General features: G+C 33.0%; 1 protein-coding gene across 2 annotated transcripts; it reads left to right on the plus strand.

Annotated features, from left to right (window-relative positions):
* The first annotated feature begins 10,179 nt into the window (after positions 1-10,179).
* Positions 10,180-14,097, plus strand: LOC104104293 (ABC transporter G family member STR). 2 transcript variants are annotated; one of them, XM_009612339.4, is made up of 4 exons: positions 10,180-10,729; positions 11,002-11,181; positions 11,333-11,601; positions 12,324-14,097. In XM_009612339.4, the coding sequence occupies exons 1-4, from the start codon at positions 10,361-10,363 to the stop codon at positions 14,008-14,010; spliced, it is 2,505 nt and encodes an 834-aa protein (XP_009610634.1). In that variant the 5' UTR covers positions 10,180-10,360; the 3' UTR covers positions 14,011-14,097. The 2 variants fall into 2 exon arrangements, with proteins under 2 accessions (XP_009610634.1, XP_009610636.1); XM_009612341.4 differs by having other exon boundaries at positions 10,593-10,729; positions 10,844-11,181.
* The last annotated feature ends 3,608 nt before the right edge of the window (positions 14,098-17,705 follow it).

Genomic DNA, 17,705 nt, shown 5'->3' on the forward strand with positions numbered 1-17,705 from the left:
GAGGAAATTTTTCAGATTTTTGAGGCTTTAAATACCTCTTGAGAGATCAAATATGGACCATTAGATCAAGGGGTGATCAATGGGTGAGATTTGATCTTGGGTCACTTCAAAACTACGTCGTTTCGGACCCTTTCAAGGGCAGCCCCTTATCTTGCACTTTTGGCCACTTTCTCTTTCAAATTTGGCCCAATTTCTTTCTTAATCCTACTTATTAAACTAAATTTATACAAATAAATAAATTAATTAAGTAACTTATTCAAATGATCAATTAACTAGATTAATTCACCAATTGAATAGTTAGTTAATTCCTAAAATGCACAAATAAAGAAAGAACTATTTTTTGGTATTTTTATGATAGGAAATATGCAATCAAAGACACAAAAATTGGGAAATATAATTAAAACAACAAAACACTAATGATTTTAGGAGGTGTTAAAATAGTACAAAAATTAGGTATTCACATCACCCTAAAAGAATTTCTAGTTTTCCAACTCAATATATGAGAGATAAATTTGGTAATTGACATAGTCTGAGTCAATGCCCAATGGAGCAAGAGATTAAAAACACCAAAAGAAAATTCAAAGTTTTACTTTAACAACCCCGTAACTACCTTCTTTTAGAAAATAAAAGAAAGATTTAACTATAATTTCTTTATCATATATCTAACCATAAATCCTCCCTTTGCACCAATCAGTTCGAGCCTTCGGGATCTCTCTTGAACGGTGATCGGTCAGTCCTTTTGTTCTGTTGATACTGAGACTGATGCTTTTGACTGTCTCCTATATCATTGGATAATAAAGATCCACTACATGCCTTGTCAGCGCTCAATCCCATTTTTTTCACTTCTATATATATATGTGCTACTTCTTTTATTTAGTCCATTAAATTATACTCCATATAATGTTTGTTTGATCTCTAAGAAAAGAAGAAAGATAAAATATTAATACAATGAAAGAGCGTGTGAAAAAAATATTTTCCTTTTTCAAAATTTTCACCATGCCTAACATTATTTATGAAAATAAGTTTTACAAAAATCACAAAAGATAAAAATTCATAAATAATTAAAAATAAGTAGACTTAAAAAGTAGAAACCGCTTGTATTGTCACTTTCTTCTTAATTCATTACTTTGACTTTATTGTTTGTGATTAGTCTCGTAGAAATCTTCTAGCTCTACTTGCCTCTGATGTTCAACATTGTAAATTTAAGTGCCACAACATCAACAACATTTAAAGGAAACATGCAATACATAAGAACTGAGTGAATATTTGTTTTTGAACTTAATGAGATGGCCCAAGAGTCTTAGCATGTTTCTAAAATACATATACCCCATATAAGACAAATATTCCGGGGCCAATGGGAAATCTAATTATTTAACAAAAAAAAAGGAAAAAAGGAACTCAAAGAATGTTATGTCATCAAGTTTAGACATAGTGAAATATGAGATGAGCACCTTATGTGCTCTTTCAAGAAAGAGAAGAAATTATTTAGTATGTCAAAGCTTAAAAGAAACCTTTATAAGTTTAACAGTTTAATTGCAGTCCTCCAATTAAATCGTTATATATCAATATAGTTCTTATTCTCAATGTTCGAATTCGAGATCTTTGATTGAGGAAGATAATTCTTATTATTCTATCACACCCATGATAAAATTATGTACAAAAGTTACTATCTAACTTCTCAGTTCTTAGAAAATCCAATAATTTTATGAACTTTGCCTATGAAAAATGGCAACATGAAAATCTTTTATCTGAAATCCGATTTAAATCTCTTCAATATATATATATATATAACCCTTTCAATCCAAATCTTCTATTTTGGAACCCTAAACTAAACAACAAAAGACTATTATAATTTTTACAATTAGAATGATATATTTTTTATACGATCTCCCAAACTGTTTTTGTTTATCAATCTTTTGTTAGGAAAAAATTGAGATGATTTAACTCGATAAAGTTAAATTGAATAACATTTTAGTGTTATTTCATACATCATGTTCAAAACTAAAACATTAAAAGACAACGAGAGAAAATATTTCCGGACATTATTCTTATATTAGAAAAAATTAATTTATTTGAAGAGGTAATTAATAAAAACATTATTTCTCTCAAACCAATAATATGAAGTTATCCAAATGTATTTAAAAGGTGTTAAACTACTGTTATTATTCTCTAATAAATGCTCAATAATTGTAGGACTTTGCATTACTTTGCTAAAGTTTATTATATTGATCAGAGTATAAATGGGATCCAATGGTAAACTAAGTAACTAAAACATAGAGCAATTTTCATACAATACACATTAAATTACGCACAATAGCTAAAAAAAATTGAGCAAGTAAAAACATATTCATTATTTCGAGGCACAAAGAATTGCAAAAACAGTAACTGAAAGAATGAACGAACCTTAAATGAGCAACAATTTCATGTAAAAGATCTCTTCGACAGAAATGATAACGACATACATACCGCAAAATTTAATGGCAATTTTTTCACGCTAATAGAGACATGAACAGAAAAACTCAAGCATGCACCGTATGAAAAATAGGCAACACTTGGACTGTTTGCAAACATTATCATCTTCTAAACAGGTGTATGAGATATTGCCTTTTTTGTATGCATTAGATTTTTTATATATTATTATATAGGAAAATTGGATTTTTAAGAAGACAAATTGCTAGATTTAAAAATGAAAATTTTAAAGTTTGATGAAGTTTGGACTTTGTGGAAAGATGCCAAAGTAGTGTGTTTATTTAATATAAAATTAATGAACAAATGAAAAAGACAAAACAAAGAAGGAGAGTGTAGCGTTTTGGTGAAAGTTGGCATTGGGACTACTGACTCGTCACAATGTTTGATGACGGTTGGCTAGGGACTCGTTGTGGCTTTTATTTATTTTTGTTATAAAATAAAAGCAACTTAGTAAAATATAAACAACACATGTTGTTATGAAATAAAAGCAATTTAGTAAAACATGAACAAGAAATGGAGATAGAGAGAAGGAAGAGATTTTCTTCTTCAATTGTGTGTATTTTCCTATCTATTACAAGGCCTTTATATAGGCATGAAAAGTGAAGAAAAATATGTCATTGAATATGTCATTAAGCATAGAAATATGTCATTGAATATGTCATTAAGCATTTGAGAAGATCATGGAGGAAGAGTAGACATCCACCATAATTTGATTTTTCTTATAACACTCCCCCTTGGATGTCCATAGATAATGTACCTCGTTAAAACCTTATTAGGAAAAAAAATCCTAGTGAGGGAAAAAGAGTACACATATTTAGAAATACGCCTTTTGGTTGCCTCGTTAAAAACCTTGCAAGGAAAACAGAGTACAACGCGTATTAACTCCCCCTGATGAGAGCATCAATTCACATCCTTGAGCCTTCGCATCCCAATCTTGTACACTAGTTTCTTGAAGGTTGACGTCGGTAGAGATTTGGTGAACAAATCAGCCATATTATCACTTGAACGGATTTGTTGCACATTGATATCACCATTCTTTTGAAGATCATGTGTAAAAAATAACTTTGGTAAAATGTGCTTTGTCCTATCCCATTTTATGAATCCTCCCTTCAACTGGGATATGCATGTTGCATTGTCTTCATACAAAATTGTGGGTGGTTTGTCACACTTCAAACCATATTTGTCTCGAATAAGGTGTATTATAGACCTCAACCATACACATTCTCGACTTGCTTCATGAATAGCAATTATCTCATCATGATTAGATGAAGTAGTCACGATTGATTGCTTAGTCGATCTCCAAGATATGGCAGTGCTTTCATATGTAAACACATAGCCTATTTGAGATCGAACCTTTTGTGAGTCATATAAATACCCAGCATCGGCATAACCAACAAGATCGGGACTGCAATCATTTTCATAAAATAATCCCATACCGATAGTCCCTTTTAGATACCGCAATATGTGTTTGATTCCATTCCAATGTCTCCTTGTAGGAGCAGAGCTATATCTTGTCAAGATATTAACTGAAAAAGTTATGTCAGACCTTGTAATATTAGAAAGATACATTAGTGCACCAATTGCACTAAGATATGGTACGTCGGGACCAAGAAGCTCTTCATTATTTTCATGAGGTCGGAATGGATGTGCTTTATCCATATAAAATCGCTTTAAAATCATTTTAGTGTATGTTGATTGATGGACAAAAATTCCATCTTTCATATACTCAATTTGTAGACCAAGACAAAATTTTATCTTTTCAAGATTTCATTACAAATTCTTTCTTTAGATAGTCTACTACTTTAGGAAGCTCTACTGCTTTAGGAAGCTCCCTAGGAGTTCCAATGATATTTAAATCATCAACATACACGGTGATTATAACAAATTTAGATCCAGATCTTTTTATAAAGACACAAGGACAAATTGAATCATTTTTGTACCCTTCTTTCAACAGGTACTCACTCAGGCGATTATACCACATGTGCCCTAATTGTTTCAATCCGTATAAGAATTTTTGAAGCTTTATTTAATAAATTACTTGGAAACCTTAATATGCTTCAGAACAATTTAAATCCTTCAATGATTTTCATTATACGCATATCACGTTTTTCTTGTATTGCCAGATTAAAATCTGAAATGGCGACATCCACCACAGGAGAACATGTCTCTATATAATCAATGGCAGGATATTTGCAAATCTTCTTGTGACACAAGTCGTCTTTATGTCTATCGACTTGACCTTTTTTTTTTCCGCATAAGAACACATTTATACCTCAACTGGCTTTATACTTTCAGGTGTTGGGACTATCCGTCCAACTTTATATTTTTCATGTGAAATCAATTTTCATTGCGTATTTTTTATTTGGCCAATTATTTATCTGTCCAAATTTCATGACAGATTTGAGCTCAAGATCCTCGTCAATATTAATAATATTGAGCGCTACATTATATTAACAATATCGTCGACGAACATTTTATATCGGTTCTACTATTATTCAATAAAGACATAACTTATTGAGATCTCTTTATCTTATTATTTTCAGGTACCTGAGCCTCTCCCATGAGATCTTATGAAGTGTTATGTCGTGGTGCTCTTCTAGAGCACTTGCCTCCTTATTATGACCATCTTGAACATTTGCTCCTCTCCTTCTTCAAGGAGTTTTATCTTTGGAACCGATTAGTCTATTATGCTTTATGCATGCCATGGACTCTATTCATTATGGATTTTATTTTATTTGGAGCATTAGCAACTGAATATGACATTTAGCTTTGGGTCAGCAAATACGCCCGGCAATATTTTGCAAATGAATTATCACTTGAACTTCAAGTTCACATTTTCTCATACGAGGATCTCGATGTACTCATAATAATTCATTACATACATTACTTTTTCAGCTGTCCATTTTCTTCCCCTATTGTTGGGATCACCAACACATATCCCTAGCCTTATTGGGGGATCCATCTTTGTGCACTGTGGTGGAATAATTAAATCATATAGCACATTCATATTTCTAGATGAAAATTATTTGGTTCCTGACCCGGGCCGATTGTGATAGGGAGAACTTATCATAACTTGGCTAGATGCTTACAAGTGCTGTTTTATATTAAATAATACATCAAATACCAAATTTTATTTTGGCAATTTTGTTCTCATAATTAATGGTTTAGATATAATTGGAGGCATACAATTTCTACTAAACCAACTTGGATTTAAACCAGTATTATCAAGATAAATCATCATAATTTATATTCTGGAACTGTGCTCTAATAATTTGAGCAATCAATCTTGCAAAAGCCAAACTACAAGTTGATAACAAATGCACATGTGACCATAAAATAGATGCATCTATGAAAATCATATAATAGTAAACGGTCCACATGGAAGGTGACTGGGCCCATATATTTATCACCTTTTATTCGTTCCAGAAATCAAGGGATTCAATCCCTAACCTTAACTGGTATATCATGAGAATAAGCAGCACAAGAGAATTCTTGAATAATCTTATATTTCTTCAATATATGCCAATGTAATTCTCAATTAATTTTTTCGCATCATAATTGAACCGAGATGGTCAACCGATCATGCCAACTAATATTTATTTCAGTAAACCTCTAGTTTACTTGTGGCTTGTGATTGCATCATCATGCTTATACTTGTGTAGTACAAATAAAAGAAAAGTCAGGTAACCTTTCATATTTACCCGGTATGATTATAGTAATATAAAGATATTCAATCTTCTTTTCATTTATAGTCTCAATATGCCAACCACTTTGGCTAATATATTTGTAAATCAAAATATTTCTTTTGAGACTTACTACAATATTAATGTTATGAACAATTTCATTCATCCGGGTAGTAAAAAATTAGTTCTTTCAGAACTCTTAACTGTTTTTGTACTACAAGATCTTTTGTCACACCATCCATATAATGAATGTCTCATTCACAAAGAGAATCATATCATAATAATTGTAATGTTCAAAATCATCACAAGCAAAATAATTTTTTTGTTTTGTTTTAATTTTGCTTTTAATAACTTTCATAAGGCATGACAAAATATATTTTGGCGTATCATATGCATGGGACCAATGATATATTTATGTAACTACACAATAATATTCATTATCTTTCTTTGTCTCAAACCTCCCTTAGAGGTGAGTTGTAGTATTTATCCAACTATGCACAAGTACATTATTATGCATAATCTTTATCATATATATATATTCACATTTACTTTGAGGAATGAGTATGCAATCTCAATGTTTATCACAAGTCACATTCTCTTCAAAGAATTTCTCCCTTTTATAATTACCATAGTGATAACTATTATTATTTTGGCCTTTCGCACGCTCACATTTATTGGTCAACCACTTGTCTTTATTTAGATTTATCATGCACTGCTATCACATTCACTTCAAGAATGGAGCAAATCAAGTGGGACAAGCTTCATGCTTTTTCATGAAAATTACATTATTTTTTCTTTAGTTATTATTATTATTATTATCAATATGGTGCATTAGGACTCAAACCCAATGCATTACCCATATAAAGGCATGCTAGGCCATAATGCGTTGGAACTTGAATCCAACATCTTTTCATCAACATAGTGCGTTGGGACATGAACCCATTGTCTTACCCTCAAACTTTGGCATAATGGGCCAAAATTCACTAGGACTCGCACTCGAGCCTTTAAAATATTATTACTTCATAATTATAGGCATAAGTAAATTAACTTTCAAGAAGACATATATAACTATTTCAATCTTGAAATAATTCCTCTGCAACAAAAATGCTAGTTAGGATATATGTCATTTTATTTTCAAATGATACAATCACTTTTACATTTTAATAAATTAATTAGGGAAAAGGTGCAGATAACCTATAACCACTTATATTTCAAAGACTATGAGAACTTCACCAAAACAAAATCCAATACGGAGGAATGAGCCTTATGTTTCCAGCAAAAATATTTAAGGCTTAATGCATAACTGTGACTATTATAAATTATAACTATATTGAGTTTATATTGATTGTATATTCGAATGCCAAATTTGTAAGGTACTGTAAAATCGCCTACATATTTGATAATTTTACTTTCAATGAAATACATCATGTGATGGTAAAAATATTATTACTAAATTACCTTAATAATTATCTATCATAGTATGTAAAAGGTCAGAACATATATATACGCTAGAATATTATCTTTGTCCTATAAGAGATGTAGCAAATAAAGACATACCTTTCCGGTTCTTTATTTCACTGGATACAATTGAAAAAAATATTTTTACTAAACACTGCACATAAAGTTAATGCAAAGATATGAAAATATGAATGAGTTTAGATGGATGTAAAACTTATCTTTGTATTATCATCCAAGACATTTTTCATTGTACTTGATCTCATTGCCTGCTTATAACTTACATAGTCTTGACATAGAAGATTATGAAATGAGCAATTCGTGTTGATAACGTGTTATAAAATAAAAGCAACTTAGTAAAACATGAACAAGACATGTTGTTATGAAATAAAAGCAATTTAGTAAAACATGAACAAGAAATGGAGATAGAGAGAAGGAAGAGATTTTCTTCTTCAATTGCGTGTATTTTCCTATCTATTACAAGGCCTTTATATAGGCATGAAAAATGAAGAAAAATATGTCATTGAATATGTCATTAAGCATAGAAATATGTCATTGAATATGTCATTAAGCATTTGAGAAGATCATGGAGGAAGAGTAGACATCCACCATAATTTGATTTTTCTTATAATAATTTTTTAATTATAGTAAATAGGTTTTTAACATAAGAGGGGTATAAAAGTAATTTAACTTTTTATGTTAGAACTTAATACTTTTAATATGGTGTAGATATAATATATATTTTATTGCAAAATTACTAAATTAACTTTTATAATTTACCTAACATCACAGAAAGTTATTATAATAATTTTTATAATTAAATAGTTATTTAACTTTATCTAAATATCATCAAAAATATCTCTCTTATAGCAACGTTAAATAACATTTTTGTTAAAATAGAATACTAATGATTTTCGTGATATTTAATTAAAATTAATTAGAAAAAGATAGTTAAGTACTCCGGTGGAACAAAGTGAAAGTTGATCAAGCGTTTAAAATCACTGACGTAACTGACTAATCACGCCCACTAAAACAGTTGTAAATATAATCCGGTTAAAGTACGGAGTAGAATTTTATAGAAAATTAAGGTTCCGCTATAATTGTTTAATAAGAAACAAGTTCCAACAATTTGTAAGTTATAAAGATTGAGAGTCTTGTTTTAAACTAATTAATTACAACTATCAAAAACCAGTAACCAACTAAAGAGACTAAGGATTTGAGACAAGATTAAGGAGACCTAAAGTTATGATTTTCCCAATTGTCGAAATTCTTCCCGCTACGTCTTCTATAATTTCGCCTAATCATTCTCTGCTGATCGTGAGCACTTCAGGTATCGTAATTCTCTCCCGAGCAATTACAAATAATTTACTATACATATTCTCCCGAACTACGCTAGCTGACACTATCTTATCGCTCACTATGACCACGTCAAGGCGTTGTTATTCTTAAACTTACTTTTAAACCCACTGTATTGATTCCTTACATATGTCAGGACTTAGGAGCGATGTTGTTCAACAACTACTTAAATATGTACCCTTTCCCAAGCAATACATAACAAGTAGGCACAATCAATTGAGGACCCTTCAATCAACAAAGATAATCACGTAGTTGAACAAGTAAAAAAAATCTAAAAAATCTAACTGCAAAATTATATTAAAAGTAACGAAAAATCATCCTCAAAGAGGTTTTATTAAATCCTAGATTAGAAGTTTAGATATTCATACTAGTATGTAAAAGTATAATACTAGAATTCATAATAATAAAAAAATAGGAAGACAGAGGAAAAAATGTAAAGTTGAATCTTTCTTCTCGATCCCAACGTAACAATGGAAAAAAAATAAAATAAAGGATAAGCCTTCTTCTTGATCAAGCCCCCTAAAAGTCTTCCCCTTCCAAAAGTGGCTTAAGAAAGTACTTATACGAAGTAAGGTTTGCCGTTTGTATGAGGATCAATCCTACTTTGGATAAGTGAACCTATCCAGATTTTGTTTCTATTTTTCCTTGTCGAATTATCTTCTTTTGATTATCCGAACTTAATTCTACGCACAAGAACACGTAATAAGTATAATTCACTTCAAAAATCATGTGATTTCCCACCTCCCACATAAAAAATGACATGCAAACATACTCAAAAATATTCCTTTTCAACATTTATCAGTGACCAAGCTCAGCTGACTTAAAATATTTTGCAAGTTGCAACCCAATTTTAGTTGTCTCACACACAACCTTTAGGACAAGATTACCGTTGTCGAAAAACTGAGCCACTTAATGTTTTTGTTTTTTCTGTATATGACCGTGACTAAAACTGTAAATATCCATGGCTACAAACACATCTATGATGGAGTAACCATATAGATCTTCTGCATAAACAAGAAAACTTTCCCGTGTTTATACTAGTACTCAAAACAAAACAAGAACATTTGTCTCCACAAACTATTAGACAAAAACATGACATTCCGACATGATCAAAGCAAACCAACGACAAAACCAAAGTGAAAAAAGGACATAGGCCAAAAAAGAGAAAAACGAAAAATACAACTTTGTATAAAACTTATCGCCTTCAATCTCTCTTGCACCAGCTGTATATCACAACCAACTAAATTCCAATTTGTTTTTGTTTTAACCGTCCCATTTTTTGTCCAAATCTTAATTTCTCGATCCCCTGCATATATAAAACTTGACGAGAGCTTAGCAACTAATGAACTAAGTTCAGAAAGAGAAGGGGTAAAATAAGTGTAAATTCAGAAAATCAAATGGCAAAGTTTAAGCGGACAGATAAGAACAGGAGCTTAGAGAGTTTGCTGGACTTGGACAAATCTGCACAATTGAATAAGATCAATGGTAGTAATTTGGCGAGGCAGCCAACTCGCAAGCTAATTCCAGGACATGGTCTTGAGTTCAATAATCTTTCTTATAGTGTCACCAAAAAAGTAAAGAAAGATGGTGTTTGGATAAATAAGGAAGCTTATCTTCTTAATGATATATCTGGACAAGCCTTGAGAGGTGAAATAATGGCTATTATGGGACCTAGTGGTGCTGGAAAATCTACCTTTCTTGATGCTTTGGCTGGTCGAATTGCTCGTGGAAGTCTTGAAGGAACCGTCAGAATTGATGGCAAACCAGTTAAGTCTTCAATTCAGTAACTTTCTCTTAATTCAGTAACCGGTAAAGTTGTTGCCATGTTACTAGGAGGTCACCGGTTGAAGCCGTGGAAATAACCTCTTGTAGTAATGCAGGTAAAGCTGCATACAATAATAGACACTTGTGATCCTGCCCAGATCCGCGCATAGGGGAGCATAGTGCACCGGACTGCTTTTTTTCTTCTCTTAATTCGTTCTCCAATTCTTTTCTGTTTAGACTATTTCTTGTACTAACGGCTGATTATGATGTGCAGGTGACAACAAGTTACATGAAGATGATCTCCTCATATGTAATGCAAGATGATCAGCTGTTTCCTATGTTGACAGTTTTCGAAACGTTCATGTTTGCAGCTGAAGTCAGGCTTCCACCTTCAATATCTAGAGCCGAGAAGAAGAAAAGAGTTCATGAACTTCTCGAACAATTAGGCCTAACGGTATGTCAAGACTCACTAATTTCCTCATTTTTCACCCTCACATCCAGCAAGTTACTTGCTTTACACTTTAGATGACCTGACCTGATAATATAGAAATTATTTTACACTGTCGGTGTATATAAGTTAAACTTATTAGTATGTGTCTGTGCAGAGTGCAACACACACGTACATAGGAGATGAAGGAAGAAGAGGAGTGTCAGGGGGAGAACGTCGGAGAGTCTCAATTGGGATTGACATAATCCATAAGCCATCTCTGTTGTTTCTCGATGAACCTACATCAGGTCTTGATTCTACGAGTGCTTTTAGTGTGGTTGAGAAAGTGAAAGACATCGCTAGAAGTGGTAGCATAGTCCTCATGACCATCCACCAGCCTTCTTACAGAATCCAAATGCTCCTTGATCGAATCACAGTCCTTGCGAGGTACTACTATTTTTGTCCATCGTTAATTGACCTTGCTAGTTTTAGTATGCTCAAGCATTAAAACACATATTTCTCTGTTGAAAAAGAACTATTAGTCTTTTTGCTTCAATTTATATTTTTATTCCTTTTATGTTAATTTGTTTATAAAAGAGTGACACACTTTTATATTTTGTTTTGACTTTTAATGATAATATAATAGATATATAGCAAAAGTTACATGATTAAAGGAGTGATTCTAGTGAACAACATTCCTTTTAAGTCTTGTACAAAATAAAGCGGAGAACTAAAGTGGGCTATTTGAATATTTCCCTTCTGGTTCAAGCTCTATTTTGCTAGACTATCTGTTGCTTTGTTCTCTTCACTATATACATGTTTAATGCTTGTTCCTCCCATCTGATCAAGCAGGGAACTTTTAATATTGGAAAGATATTTAACTTTAAACTTTTCAATTTACCTGTAATGGCATGCTCTTTTAGCCATAGAAATGGTCATAACATTGTTTAAAATCATAAGGTTTAAGGATAATTATTTTGTATGTCTAAAGTCTTTCTTGCTTGTTGAACTCCGTGTCCAATCAAACACCTGTGGTATAAAATGAAATAGAGGAAGTACTATTTATTTGAGATGAATTGGTGCAGACAGTTAAGTTCTGGCTGGTTTTTGCAAGACTTGTATATTTGAAGAACTTTAATGTAAAGTAGAGTTGCACTGTGAATATGCAGGGGGAGACTTGTATATTTAGGAAGTCCAACAGGAGTAGCAGCTTTCCTAGCTGGTTTTGCAAGGCCAGTTCCAGATGGTGAAAACAGCTTAGAATACCTCTTAGATGTGATCAAAGAGTACGACGAATCAACTGTTGGGCTTGATCCCCTTGTCTTGTACCAAAGGGATGGTATCAAACCTGATCAAGCTGCAAAAACCCCTCTCCGAAAACCACCAAAAACGCCAAAAACTCATCGTACTCCTTATGCCAAGTCACCCTGGACCAAACATATCAGCCTTCGCAGCTCTCATTTTTCGGCCAATGGAAACATGAATTCCCAAAGAGATCCTAAAGATCAGTCTGAATCTGATGTTAATAATTATGGTTATGATGACGAGGACGATGAGGAAGATTTTGATAACTCGTTGGAACGGAAGGTACCACAAACACCTATGAGTATGCAGAGTGGGATTCATCCACGTTTGGCTTCTCATTTCTACAAAGATTTCTCAGTTTGGCTATACAATGGTGTTAAAGGAACTCCTCGCCGTCCACCAACATGGAATAACAATGGAGCACAAACACCTTTTTCTGGTTTTAAATCAAGCATGTCCTCAGGTCAATTCTCAATGACTCAACAAACACCTTCACGTCATATTATAACTCCAGCAGCTTCAGCAATCTTTACCCCGGGACGAGAAGGAATTGATCGCTCATCATATAATCCATCTTATGAAGAAGTACTTGAAATTCAAGAAGTACTTGATGAGCCAATTCATAGGCATAAATTTGCAAATCCATGGATTAGAGAAGTTTTAGTTCTCTCGTGGCGTACCACATTGAATGTGATTCGCACTCCTGAACTCTTCCTCTCTCGTGAAATTGTTTTAACAGTCATGGGACTTGTCCTGTCTTCCTTCTTCCAAAGGCTAAGTCATTTTAACTTCAAAACAATCAATCACCTCCTCAACTTCTACATTTTCACCATTTGCCTAGTCTTTTTCTCGTCGAATGATGCTGTTCCTACTTTCATCCAAGAAAGATTCATCTTCATTCGCGAGACTTCTCATAACGCTTATAGGGCATCTTCTTATGTCATTTCTTCCCTTATCGTATACCTCCCGTTCTTCGCGATTCAAGGATTCACATTTGCTGGCATAACGCAATACATTCTTCGCCTAAATAGCAGCATTCTTAGCTTTTGGCTTATACTTTACTCCTCACTCATAACTAGCAATGCATATGTGATGTTAGTTAGTGCACTTGTTCCAAGTTACATCACGGGGTACGCGATTGTTATAGCTACAACAGCTCTGTTTTTCCTTACTTGTGGATTCTTCTTGAAGAGAACTCAGATTCCTTTGGTTTGGAGATGGTTGCATTACATTTCAGCAATCAAATATCCATTTGAAGCATTGCTGATTAATGAATTCAAAGGCACAAAACATTGTTACAATGGTGATCTTGCAGATCTTTCACCTGGTCCTTTAGGTGATGTGAAGATTAGTCCATTGCATAATACTGCAATTTCTAGAGGTGATTTGCCACAAAATTGCACATTGATTGGAGAAGATGTTTTGTTTTCTATGGACATTACAAAGGAGAATATATGGCTGGATATTGTGATCCTGTTGGCATGGGGAGTTCTTTATCGTCTTTTCTTTTATGTAGTTCTTAGGTTTTATTCAAAGAATGAAAGAAAATGATGTATTTCCCTGTTTAGAGGTTTGTTTAAAATATATCATTTGTATTTTAAAAAAAATTTAACCCATAATTCTAGAGTTTTGTATGAACTGACTCATTGCTGAAAGGTGCAATAATCATGATAATTCCATTTTAGGTGGAAACAATACAATAAAGATAGTTGCTAATGATTTATGGATCCTTTCATCGAGGGGTCATAAGTCTTCCTCGGGCTTAAACTATTGTCAATATATGATGTGAGTATAGGCTTCTAAGAGAGGTATCCACCTATGCAACTATATATTTGTAATTAGTTCAGTTTGTTATGCTAATTATGCAGTTTATTAGTTAATGCACTACAGGAAGGTTTGCGACACGCTCTGTGGCAACCTTTTTTAGTCGCTATTAAAGTACTGCTATATATTTGTGGCCCGTTTGTTTTCCTTTTTGTGGCGAGATTAGTTGCCACAAGCGGATGCATGGCATGCACATTGGTACAAACTTTAGCAAAAAATATTACAAAAATTATATGTCAAATAAAAATAATTTTGATTAGCCAATATTTTCTACGAGAGAAGTAATATTTAAAGAATAATTTACTTGGCTTCAAGCTTTTGTGGCAATAAGAAGTAGCCACAAAAGCTAAACAGAGTGCCATAAAATAGATTTTAGGTAGGTAGTTAATCCAACCATGGCACTACTTTTGGTGGCGACCTATGATGTTGCCACAGAATATCGTCACTGAAAACCCAATTCTCTAAGTGAGTTGAAGCTTCTTTAAATAGATTTTAGGTAGGATGCCTTTCTAATTGGCGACATATGGCACTACTTTTAGTGGCGGCTAGTGATGCCATAGAATATCGTCACATGAAACCCCATGTTCTGTGTGTTAAAGCTAAGGGTAGTACGTGGGTCGGGTCCGGTCCTAAGTGGGCTTCGTGGGCCCGGTTCAAAGTGGGCCGGTCCTAAGTGGTTCCGAGTTTCGCGGACTTCTTGTTGGAACCGGTACGGGATCAGGACCACGAACTAACGGTTCCGGGTTAAGTGGGCCGGTTCCGGGCCTAAGTGGGCCCAACAAATACTTTCTATTTTTTAAATTTTTTTTATAGAAATTAGAGGAAAAAAAATGGTAATAAAAATATCTAAGTCAATTCCTTGTAAATTATATTATAGAATTGTGACCTAAATTTTTTAATTCAAATTTAAAGACAAAAATATTATTATGAGATATTCAAAACAATGCGTTATAATATATATATACACTATACTATACTATACTATACTATACTATAATACTATATATGTATATATATATATAAGCTATATTCGATACACTTAACATGTATATATAGTATAGTATAGTATATATATATATATATATATATATATATATATATATATATATATATATATATATATCTTAAGATGTATATATAGTATAGTATAGTATAGTATATATATAAGCTATATTTGATATAAGATGTATATATAGTATAGTATATATATATATATATAAGCTATATTCGATATTAAATATTAAATATTAAAATTTAGGATGTTAAATCAATTATAGGGTAAGCACATAACAATAACCATTTTTGCCAACTCTTCCCGATCTTTTTTTGGATCATAATATAAGAGAGATTGAGAGAGATTGATGATTTTGTGAGAAAAATAAAAGAATGATGGAGTATTTATAGTTAAAAATAGGAAAAAAGTGTAATTATAAAAAATTTGGGGTTAAAACAAAGATGGGGTTAAATGGCTATTTTGTAAATAGCCAACGACTATTTTGGCAGAGGAAACGACTAGATTTTAAATGCCCAAATGGGCAATTTTTTTTTTTTAAAATTATGGCCGTTGGGACCGTTTAGGCCCGCTAGGACCGGTCCGATCCCGGTCCCAAATGGTCCGGTCTCGCGGGCCTCAGGCTAAGAACCGCCCCACTTGCGAGGCCCACCGCCCTCGGTCTTAAACGGTTCAGCCCGTTTAGGCCCACTATCTACATGGGCCGCGGTCCCGATCCTGAACCGGCCCACTTGAGGTGAGTTGAAGCATTTGTGGCGACTTCTAGTCGCCACAAATAGTGCCACAACATAGATAAGTCGCTGCTCTCACACGCGACGTATGCACTACTTTTAATGGCGACCAAAAAGGTCGCTGCAAAATTTCATCACTGAAAACCTTCTTTCCTGTAGTGCTTTAAGAGTAGTTGTTGAAGTTAAGTACATTACTTTTCAAAGTATTAAGTACTACTTTTTTCATAGAAAATATTGGCCAATTGGAATTTTCTTTTCTTTTTTTTTGTGAAAAAATTTCGCCGATTGCAATCTGCCCATGTTGCAATGTTATCATTGCTTTATTAATATTAGCTTTTGTGGCGACTAAGCTCGCCATAAGTAGTAAATAAATAGGCCGCAAAATAAATTATAGGCACCTCGCTACTACAAACGGCGACATATAGCATTACTTTTGGTGGGGACTAAAGAGGTTACCACAAAATAATATCACCGAAAGCTTTATATCCTGTAGTGATCGAGAGTAATTCTATATACAAGAATGCCATGTGAAGAGTTGTATGTTATCAGCATACACCCTGTTGCGGCCATTAAATACGGGCTAAAGGTCTTAAAGGTTATTGTTCGTGCAGACTTCACAAAGCTTCAAGTCAACACAACTACAAGAATGACAACTCTTTCAATTGCAAGCGGGTCGTCTTAAAAGCATTTAACTAAAGCAGACTTTTATTTTCCTAACTTGTCCATCAGTTTCAGCTTAACTTACTTTAGTTTTATCTTCCTCTAAATTATGTTGGCGCGTTGCGAGATACGGCAGGTTTTTCCTCAATATTTCTTATTACTGATAGCTTGTGACACCTTAATTAGCCGTGGAATAATCAACACCATTTCCAACTAAGAGTGGGAAAAACGCAAAAGGAAAACGAAGAAAGAACAAAAGTATTATTGGTGACTTAGACGTTTTATTTAAGGATTCAAAGAAGTACTTTCAGCAAAACTCTTTTGTTTTTATTACTTATTTATTCCCTTTTTTCCAGTGATGATATTTTGATTTTTGGCTATAGCGTCAACTTGATTACGTAAACTAACTTACGTCCTGATATTTGATCATATATGGGGCCTTGACTTGATCTCTCCCTTCTACTAACGAGTCAATCTTTATTTGTTATTGTTCTTCAACGCGATGTTAGTACGTAAGAGACCGAAGAGTTAATGCATTTTGTTCTCCTAAATTTTACCCAAATGAATTTTAATTATTCCCATATTTTAATTCTAATCTTTTTATTTATACTCGGTTCTAAACTAATAACTTTTACATGTTAAATAAATTTTTTAAAATAAATATAGGGTTTGAACTAAAGCTATTGGGTTCAAACCCGCATGCGACATGTCTAATTATTCAGATTTGTGAACACATTACCTTTTAACGTTTATGCCAACTATATATAATTCCAGATATATCACTTTTGAGCCTAATTCCTATTCCTAATGATAATGCAGACATGTGACTCTCATACGTCACTAAGGGCTTGTTACATTTTTCAAGCTAAAGTGAGTAAATTTCGTATAAAACTGTGTAAATAAACGGATGTTATGAACGTAGTTAATATTTAGAAGGGCATGGACGAAAACTTAAAAACTTATTTATGGGACCCGGGTTAGAAACATGTGAGGTATGAGAAATTAATAAATAGCCGTAC

Source organism: Nicotiana tomentosiformis, chromosome 1, assembly GCF_000390325.3.
Source record: "Nicotiana tomentosiformis chromosome 1, ASM39032v3, whole genome shotgun sequence".
Taxonomy (NCBI): domain Eukaryota; kingdom Viridiplantae; phylum Streptophyta; class Magnoliopsida; order Solanales; family Solanaceae; genus Nicotiana; species Nicotiana tomentosiformis.

Excerpts from the sequence above, each read along its gene's own strand:
- LOC104104293 (XM_009612339.4), top strand. The coding sequence starts at position 10,361 with ATGGCAAAGTTTAAGCGGACAGATAAGAACAGGAGCTTAGAGAGTTTG. Across the intron at positions 10,730-11,001 it reads TCAGAATTGATGGCAAACCA|GTGACAACAAGTTACATGAA; the intron begins GTTAAGTCTTCA and ends TATGATGTGCAG. Across the intron at positions 11,182-11,332 it reads TCGAACAATTAGGCCTAACG|AGTGCAACACACACGTACAT; the intron begins GTATGTCAAGAC and ends GTGTCTGTGCAG.